We start from the raw sequence: 9,557 nt of genomic DNA, 5'->3' as shown, positions 1-9,557 counted from the left end.
CTGCAGGCTGCCTCTCCCCTCTCACCTGAAATTCCCTCCAAGGGACTGGGTGCTCTGTGGACCGCTGGCCCGGGCCAGACCCTGCTGAAGGGACAGGGACAGCATCTGCACAATCCAGCATGGACTAGCACAGAGGGCCCGTGGACCCATCTCTCTGCCATGGGAAGCTCTGCCTCCGGCCCTGGCCCCCTGTGCTCCTTCCCAGAGGCCTCAGTGAGATGTCACCTCCTTCCCCCATTGCCTCTCCAGATTCGTTAATTCATTCAGCTGTGCTCCTGGGCAGTTGGCGGCTGCTCTGAGCCAGGCCCCTTGGCCTGTTCTTTTCTGTTGTCCCCCCAGCCTTCCCTTCCCTGTGCCTCTCTAAGCAACCCCAGGGTTGGTTCCATGTTCCCCTCCTGTGGAGACACAGCATGGGCGGCTGTGTCCACTTTCGATCCAACTCCCTGCTAATGGTCCGGGAAAAGCAGCAGAAGATGGTCCAAGTGCCTGGGCCCTGCCATCCACATGGGAGACCTGGAGGAAGCTCCTGGCTCCTGGTTTCCAGCCTGACCTAGCCCTAACCATTGTGACCTTTTAGGAAGTGAACCAACAGATGGACGATCTCTCTATCTGTGTCTCCTTCTCTCTATAACTCTGCCTTTCTAATAAAATGAATACATCTTAAAAAAAATAAGAAAGCAAAAGGAATAAAACTAATCATCTATCCCAAGGTTCAGATGAAACTGAGAGGCGAGCATTGTGGTGTGGTGGGTTCAGCTGCCACCTGAGATGCAAGCAAAGCATATGAGTGCTGGTTCGAGTCCTGGCTGCTCCACTTCTGATCCAGCTCCCTGCTAATGCACCTGGGAAAGCAGCGGAAGATGGAACAAGTGCTTGGGCCCCTGTACCCACGTGGGAGACCTAGAAGAAGCTCCTGGCTCCTGGCTTCAGCCTGGCCCGGTGCTGGTTGTTGGAGCTATCTGGGAAGTGAACCAACGGATGGAAGATATCTCTCTGGGTCTTTCCCTCTCTCTGTGTAACTCTGCCTTTCAAATAAATAAGTAAATACATGCCAGAGAGCTCGGGTTCCACCCTGGCCTGCTCCCGGCGAGGCTGTGGTCACCTTCTCTGCACAGGGCCACCTGGGTCCACCTCCCCTCAGTCCTCCTCCTGGTGACTTTAACCCATCCTCCCTCCTCCTTCACCAAAGCTTGCACCAAAGCCCTGCCCGCCCATCACCAGTCGGCTTCAACAGTGTCTGGCCTTGCTTCTCCCGCCCCTTTCCCCACTCCTGGAATATTTTACAGCACATCTGAGTATATCCTGTCACCACCAACACTCCAGTGGTTAAACCTGGGGTGGGCGCATTGAGCTGGGACGTGAAATTCAGTAAGTCTGCAGCAGGCTCATTTGTTTGTGGATGACTTTGCGGGACCCCTGAACGATGTTATAAACACCCAAAGTTGCCCTGGGCAATAAAAAGGCTCCCCAGACTTTTTCTTTTTTTTCCTGCAATCACACTCAGCAGGCTGCTCGAGAACCACTCTAAAACTCAGTGAAGTTTTCCCAATTGGCTCAAAAATGTCTTGTTTTCCCTGCTGCTTCATGTGGATAAGGATTTGCCAAAGGTTCCCGTTATGTTTGAAGGTAAAATCTCTTCGCTGTTTCGGCATCCGCCTCCTTCGCCATGCTCTGCTTGCCATGGAAATGTTGGACAGTGAGGAAGTGGTGCCCCAAACCCTGAACCCTCACCAAACAGCACAGAAGCAAGCATTTCCCTTTTGGCTGTTTTGGGGATGTTTTCAAGCACCACGAAGATGACCCCCACCCCAGAGCCGAGTTGGGATAACAGGTTCCTCTGAGCCAGCGCTTCCAGAACCCGGCACTCACCCCAGGGAGGCGGAGGGGCAGCACTTGCTCGGGTTCCTGTTTTTCAAGGCTGAAGAGCTCGGAGAACCTCAGCCTTTTCAAAAAGACTCTTTTATGCCCTCCCACCCGCCTTTGAAAATCCACTAACCACAACATTTACTCCATCCCCCCTTTCCCCTCTCTTCCTTTCACACTCCCTCGCTCTCTTTTTAGCAGCAGCATCCGAGCCGGCCATATTAGAGAGATGGAAATAAAGCCTCCTCAATGTTGTCTGTGTCTTTGAAGTGCATCCGTGCAGTCTCCGTAGCCTCCCGCCACCCCTCCCTCCCTTGTGGTCCTCCGCCCCCCAACCGCCCCCTCCCGCAGCCCACCTGACTAATAGCTGTGTCTGAAAATGCACAGAGATGCCTGGCTACCTCGCCCTGCCTTCAGCCTCACGGGGCTCACTCTCATGTTCTCTCTGGGTAAGTTAGAGCCCCGGCTGCATGCTCTCGGGGGTTCAGAGAGCAGGGAGGGGGCGGGCCAGGGGACCTCTCTCTCCCCTGTCCTTGAGGGGAAGTGGCCCGGGCTACGAAGTGTTGCTAGGGGCTGCTTGGATTTCCCTGAAGTGGACCTGTGTGGGGGTGGGGCAGAGGGTGGATTTTTTTTTTTTTTTTTTTTTTTTTTGGGCAGCTGCTGCAATGTGGGGTCCTAGGACTTTGTGCTCCTACCAGGGGCTTCTTTTGCAAACCTTGATCACTGGAATCTGGTGGAAAGTGCAGGAGAGCTGGGGGCAGGAAGTTGAGGCTCGGTCTGCTTCCCGCAAATCCATCCCCCTGACGTGTGTGCGGGAGAAGGTGGGAGGCAGGCTCCAGGGATGGTCTCTTGGTGGGGAGGAGACCTGTGCCTGCCGGAGAAGGGGATGGGGAAGGCATGGCCGGTGCGGGCCAGGTGGAACGGAGAGAGAGTCAGGTGGGGGATTTAAGAGAACGGAAGAGGCAGCAGGGGCTGCTGTCAAGTGGACCAGAGTGGGGCCACTCATGGACTTGCTGGTGGGCAGGTGGGCAGGTGGGCAGGGAAGTTACATGCAGGTCTACTAACTAACCCGCGTGCTCCTACACCTACCCATCGATGGTGCAGCGCCCCAGGGTCAAGTCCAAGGACTGTCCGGGCCAGTGCTCCCCTTCATAGAGGCTCCGTCTCTCTGCGGCGTGACGTGACGTGCTGGGCCCTGGGCAAGTGGGCTACCTGCAAGAGAAGGCCTCTTAGCTTTGCTGAGCTGCTCAGCGGCCGAGGGCACAGCAGGGACGTTGGGGCAGCTCTTGCCGGGGAAAGAGCATGAGCTGGGAGTGGGACTTGAGTGAAAGCCACCTTTGCCATTTCCCTAATGACCACAGGCAAGTTTCTCAAGCCCTCTGAGCTTTGGGCGTGCCGTGGAGGACCGGGAAAGACCCACGCCTGGCCCGTCTGTGATCTGTGCGCAGCAGGGGCCCCACCATGGCCAGGATTCGTGAGCTCCTCTCCCTGGCCCGGGCGCCGCCTATCTGGCTATTACTGCACTTCTGGTACAGGAAAGAAACAGAGAGGCACAGAGGACTTGAGTAACTTGCCCAAGAAGGCACGTGATATAGCCTATGGGCGGTGGAGAGCCCCACTCTCCCGCACGTCCAACTTCAGTACTGTCTCTTCAACGCTGGACTCTACCGCCCCCATTGTTCAAGACGTGGTACTGCATGCGGCAGTAAGAGCACTCTTAGCCTGAGTCTGACCAAGTGCACTTGACCACTGCAGGGGGAAGGCATCCAGAGATGGAGGGGAGAATGTCTTCCCTTCCCGCAGTGGACTTTTACTGAGTGCCCACTGTGTGTGCCACATGCTATGCTGGGTGCCAGCGACACCAAGATGAGTAAGAATCCGTTCCCCAGAGCCTCTTGAAGGACTCAGATACAAAAACCAGTGCAGCAGGTGCACGCGCTGTGATAACAGGAGCAATGCCAATGCCAATAGCAGCTAACTACTGAGCTTTAATCCTCACAACGGCCTTGTGAGGGGGGTCTGTCATGGTCCCCATGTTACAGATGAGGAAACTGAGGTGCCAGAAAGTTGATTGTCTTGCCTAAGATCAGATCAGGGCTCTGGATCCCTGGTCTTGGCCACCATACCATACCATACCATACCATACCATACCATACCATACCATTCTGCCTCCAAGGCATGTGAAAGACAGGATGGGAGCTGGCAGGTGATGAGTCTGCAGCTTGGCCCCATCTGGCCAAGGGCTTGGAAGCTGTGTGCAGGAGCTGGACTTGGGTCTGACTGCAACAGGGAGCCATGGGGAGGGGTTTGCAGGGGAGGAATGACAAGGCCAGGTTGCTCCGGGCTGTGTGGAGGATAGACTGGACTGGGCAGGGAGACCCTGGACAGAGGTGGTCTGAATGGGAAGGCGGCACAGGTGGGACAGCACATCCCACTCACCTGTACTGGGTCTCTGCTTAGATATGGTCTGCCACCAAGGTGAAAACAAACCTAGCTCCTGAGTTGCTACTGCAGGGTTGGACAGAGGCACGGTGAGAATTGCCTTTGAGCACCTGCAGGAGATAGCATTTGCCCGATGAACACATTTTCATGATGTCTGTGAGATGGGTCAGTTAGAACCATAGATGATGTGGGGCCTGGGAGGCCTGATGTGCCTGGAGGGGCCCAGGCATGGTGATGTTTGTTCAGGATCTAAGAGCAGAAGCTGCTTCCTCACTGCCCCGGTTGATCGTCACTTCCTTTCTGGGAGCTGTGGTAGCAGAGCCGGGGATGAGCTGTGGTCCGGAGTAGGACAGCTGTGAGGAGGGTAGGGTCTCTGGATGGAGGGTCCTTTAAACAGGACCACTCCCTGCTGGCCAAGCTGCCCGCAGCTGGAAGTTACAGGGCTGCACCTGCCTTGTAGATGGAAGGAGACTGGTTCTCTGGGGCGCCTTGGAAGGGCAGCCTCATCCCCATCCAGCCCTGACCCTTGTCTGAGCCAGGCAGCCTGGGCTCAAACCCTACATGTGGCTCTTTCAAGCGGTGAACCTGGACTGCTTCCTGCACTTTCATCCAGAAAGTGACCACAGGTGTACAGAGGAGGTGGCAAGCGTGGGGCACCTCACCAGCACCTGGCACGCTGGCAACCCCACGTGGGCGCCGGCCTTGCCTTGGAGTCTTCTGCAGCCCTGGTTGTACGTGTGGCTACTTTGCCCCAAGCAGCAGAGGTCATCCAGATATCAGGATTTCCTTCCCAGGTCTGACCTTGAGCCTTTGGTTTTGTCTTTAATGAGGTTCTCAGCTGGCAGGAGGCCCTGGGCCCTTCAGCCTAGAGCCTCTGGGAGTTGGCAGAGGCCCAGCTGAAGTGCAGGCTTGGATCGGGGGGCCTGGAGCCACGATCGTGGCCTCACCTTGCCCTTGTTCTCTGTGTATCTTTCTCGCGGCCTCTCCTTCCGCACTGGTAAAACGATGGGGACTAAGTGGACACCTCCTGAGATTTCCGCCAGCTCTGGCTTGCCCCGATGGAGTGACCACCTTTGCCCCTTTCTCTCTCGGCGCTTGGTACCCGACGATTGAGCTCTGTGACCACTAGAGGGCGCACGGTTCCGCTCGGTGCTTCTGCAGAGGCCCTGCTGTCGGTTGCGATGTGCGCGCAGCCTGCAATACGCCTTTCCGTCTGCCCCTCCCGCCAGCCAGAAAAGCTCCCCCACCCACCCCGCCCCTGCTACTCTGCCCTCCCACTCGGCAGGTGCTGGCTCCTTCAGGGTGGGAGGGGCCCAGATTCTAATCCCGAGTGCAGCCCGGGGCTGGGGTGAGAGGGCACTTACTTGGTGGTCAGGGACTCTGGTAGGTGGCAGACGGTGGGGTAGGAGGTAAATTGGGGACAGGCTCCCCGCAGCTCCTCGCCTCAGATTTCTCTGCCTCTGCAGAGTGGGGGCAGTGCAGGCACTCGTGCACACCTCCCCCTTGCCTGGCGCTGGGCCCTGGTGTTCGGCACGGATCTAGAAGTGCAGGCTCTGTTCTCCCAGGCAGGGGATCACCCAGCCTCCCCGGGTGCCACTCCCCCCAGGAGCACTGGCAGGCACACCTGGCATCCCTGAGCCCGCAGCTGAGATGCACAGGGCTGGAGCTCTGGGCCAGCAGTGCTGAGCGTCCTTTGTTCTTAAGTCCTGCACCTGCCCTGGTCACCCAGCAGAGGATGGACAGGGCCGAAGGACGCTCATGCTTGGGGCAGACCCCTGTTTCCTTCCATGCTTGCGAGCTGCGGGGCTGCTGCTTCCAGGTGGGGCTCAGCGCCTTTGTGCATCAAAATGGTGGTGAGGAGGAGAGGATGGACAGCTCCGGGGGAATCCCGAGGGGCTGACTGGAAGGGCCAGGGAGACTCCCCCAGGAGCCCTTGCTGCTTATGAGGAGGATGTGGGGTAACGACAGCTCACTTTGCAGAGCCCTTACTGCTTATGTCAGCTGTCGTTAGCATCGCACAGCTGGGAGGTGGGTGTCCGGGACCTGGAGAGGTAAAAGCTGCGTGCCCACGCTCGCCCCGCCCGGCACGGCTGGGGCTGGGAGTGAACCCCAGTCTCATCGGATCCCCAGGTGCTTCCCACATCAGCAGCTCTGATGTTGACTCGACAGCTTCTTGTCAGCCCCTCCCCCAGCCCAGGCCTATCAGAGGACTGGGCAGGGCGGTGAGGGGGGAGACCAACCCCTCTCCCGCACCTGCAGGCCTCCCCGCTGGCCCCAAATGAGCCCTTTTCTGCACCTGCTGCACACGTGCAAAGCGTATTCCAGCCCTCAATGCTGATGTCCTGGAAATGGGCTTGCTGTAACGGTCTGGCACCTTGACTGCTGTCAGGGGCTGCCTGGGTTTGCCGTGCAGGGCCCATGCTGTGCACTGCCTGCGACGACACCATGTCTGCCCACTGCCCGGCTCTGTGACCCTGTCCTGCTCACTGCCCACTGCCCGGCTCCGTGACCCTGTCCTGCTCACTGCCCGCTGCCTGGTGCCATGACCCTGTCCACCCTGCTCACTGCTCACTGCCCACTGCCCGGCACTGTGACCCTGCCCGGCCTGCTCACTGCCCACTGCCTGGTGCCATGACCCTGCCCGGCCTGCCCACTGCCCGCTACCTGATGCCATGACCCTGCCCAGCCTGCTCACTGCCTGCTGCCCGGCCTGCCCACTGCCCACTGCCTGGTGCCATGACCCTGCCCGGCCTGCTCACTGCCCGCTGCCCAGCGCCGTGACCCTGCCCGGCCTGCCCACTGCCTGCTGCCTGGTGCCATGACCCTGCCCGGCCTGCTCACTGCCCGCTGCCTGGTGCCGTGACCCTGCCCGGCCCGCTCACTGCCCGCTGCCTGGTGCCGTGACCCTGCCTGGCCTGCTCACTGCCCAGCGCCGTGACCCTGCCTGGCCTGCTCACAGCGGTGCCCCCAGGACCTAGACTCACTGGGGAGGCGAGCGGGCGAGTGCTCGGAGCTGCACGGAGCCTGTCCTCTGTAGACAGAGACTCCTGGGGAGCACGTTTTTCAGCACTGGCAGACTAGGGGCGCTGAAGGCCACCGCACATCAGGAGCCGTTACGCCATCCTGAGAATGGCGGCTCCCCCTCCCCTCAGGCCCTCATCGCAGACCGCCCGGCTCACAAGGCCTCACCCAGCCCCGGAACTCAGGTCTCCTGGCCCAAGTCGGACACCTGGACGCCACAGACTGCACTGCCCACCTGCTTCCTGCCCTCGCAGCAGCCTGGACCTGCTCCTTGCTGAGCTGGCTGCGGGCCGGACGCCTCCCACAGGGACTCCTGTGCCTGGTGCCTGGATGGTGGCGCTTCCCTCGTCCTGCCCAGAGAGGATGAGGGGCTGGGCTGGGACCCCTGCTTTGTTCAGGCTCTGGGATGTGGAGGGCAAGGCCTTGGCTGCCTGCAGCCTCAGCTGGAAGGGCTTTGCCCGGCAAAGGTGGCTGGTGGCAGTCAGTGGTGGAGGAGAAGGGGGAGACTGAGGCAGGCACAGTGTCGGTGGTCCTCAGCTGGCCAGTGGTGCTGGCAGGACTGGGGCAGGTGGAGGGGTGGCCCCACGGTGGTCCCGGTCAAGGTGCGCGGCTGTTGGTTGCTCTGAAATGACAGACCAGTCCCACCCACTTCTCTCCCTCCCCCAACACTGCATCTGCTGCCCTTGATGCTTTGCTTGTCTCCCCACCCCCTGAGAAGGGCAGCTGTCAGGAACCCAGCTGGCCCTGCCTCACAGCTGGTGGCTTTGTCTGCAGTGCCACCAGGGCGGAGCATGGAGGTGTCGGTCCCCACCATCCTGAACGTGCTCAATGGCTCTGATGCCCGCCTGTCCTGCACCTTCAACTCCTGCTACACAGTGAACCACAAGCAGTTCTCCCTGAACTGGACCTACCAGGAGTGTGGCAACTGCTCCGAGGAGATGGTGAGTCCTGGGAGCCTCCCCGCTGCCCTCCCCTGAGGGCACTGCAGGTGGGCTGGAGGTGGGGGTGCTGTTTCTCCAGGGGGCTTTGCCACCAGGCGTTGGGCACACCCGGGTGGCCCTCCTGGAGGGAGCTTCCTGTCTTCCCAGGAGCTCGGGCGGGCTCTCCTTGGGGCTCCTGGCTCACTGTCCAGTGCCCCCTTGTCCTCTGCCCCCAGTTCCTGCAGTTTCGCATGAAGATCATCAACCTGAGGCTGGAGCGGTTCCGGGACCGCGTGGAGTTCTCCGGCAACCCCAGCAAGTACGACGTGTCCGTGATGCTCAGGAACGTGCAGCCGGAGGACGAGGGCACCTACAACTGCTACGTGATGAACCCGCCCGACCGCCACCGTGGCCACGGCAAGATCAGCCTGAGGGTCCTCATGGAAGGTGAGGTGGCTGGGGGGCGGAGCAGCTGGGGGCGCCGGGGGGGGGGGAGGCGTCTGTTCTCTTCCCCTGTGGCCTGCCTCAGAGCGTCCTTGTAGTGACCTTGACCATGATCTAACAATGGCCACTCTCATTCACTGGACACTCATGCCATCTCACTTGTGGGTTAGTCCCTGTGTCGCTCTCTCGTTCCATCCTCACAAGCAACCTTAGGAGCACGGGGAGGTTTTGCTCTCTGGCTTCCAGATAAGGAAAGCGAGGTTAGGGAGGCCGGGTGCGGGTTCCAGTCTGCCTGACCTCAAAGACCATGTTCCTACAGCCCCTGTCACACACGTGCCTGGCTGGACTTTCGGCTTTGATGACAGCCCTGGCCGTGGAGGGGGTGCACAGTCAGGGCCCTCTGCACCCACTGCTGGGGGGGGGGGCGGCCCTGGTGCTCAGCGGGTCTGCTTCCTGTCCTCCCGCAGAGCCCCCTGAGCGGGACTCCACGGTGGCCGTGATCGTGGGGGCCTCCGTGGGGGGCTTCCTGGCTGTGGTCATCTTGGTGCTGATGGTCGTCAAGTGCGTGAGGAGGAAAAAAGAGCAGAAACTGAGCACGGATGACCTGAAAACAGAGGAAGAGGCCAAGACGGACGGCGAGGCCAATGCGGACGATGGCACCAAGTAACAGGCGGCCGGCCGGCAGCCCTTCCCCGTGTCCCGCCCCTGCCACTCTCTGCCCTGTACCGTGTGACCTTGCCTGCCCTCTCTTGGTGTGAACTAGGCCACAGGGCTGACCTGGGGCCTCCCGAACCCCTCACTTCCTATCCCCCACCCTGCCCCAAGAGTGACCACCTCTCTTCCATCCGAGAAACCTGCCGTGGCATC

At 60.1% G+C, this 9,557-nt stretch overlaps 1 protein-coding gene across 1 annotated transcript; it reads left to right on the top strand.

The window, feature by feature from the left end:
• Positions 1-2,235: 2,235 nt before the first annotated feature.
• On the top strand, positions 2,236-9,357 carry SCN2B (sodium voltage-gated channel beta subunit 2). The gene is made up of 4 exons (XM_062198382.1): positions 2,236-2,312; positions 8,101-8,267; positions 8,483-8,693; positions 9,158-9,357. The coding sequence occupies exons 1-4, from the start codon at positions 2,243-2,245 to the stop codon at positions 9,355-9,357; spliced, it is 648 nt and encodes a 215-aa protein (XP_062054366.1). The 5' UTR covers positions 2,236-2,242.
• The last annotated feature ends 200 nt before the right edge of the window (positions 9,358-9,557 follow it).

The sequence above is a fragment of the Lepus europaeus genome, chromosome 7 (genome assembly GCF_033115175.1).
Source record: "Lepus europaeus isolate LE1 chromosome 7, mLepTim1.pri, whole genome shotgun sequence".
In the NCBI taxonomy this organism is placed as follows: domain Eukaryota; kingdom Metazoa; phylum Chordata; class Mammalia; order Lagomorpha; family Leporidae; genus Lepus; species Lepus europaeus.
Note: the sequence above shows the minus strand (reverse complement) of the source record. Positions and strands in the feature narration are given on the sequence as shown.

Excerpts from the sequence above, each read along its gene's own strand:
- SCN2B (XM_062198382.1), top strand. The coding sequence starts at position 2,243 with ATGCACAGAGATGCCTGGCTACCTCGCCCTGCCTTCAGCCTCACGGGG. Across the intron at positions 2,313-8,100 it reads CACTCTCATGTTCTCTCTGG|TGCCACCAGGGCGGAGCATG; the intron begins GTAAGTTAGAGC and ends CTTTGTCTGCAG. Across the intron at positions 8,268-8,482 it reads GCAACTGCTCCGAGGAGATG|TTCCTGCAGTTTCGCATGAA; the intron begins GTGAGTCCTGGG and ends CTCTGCCCCCAG.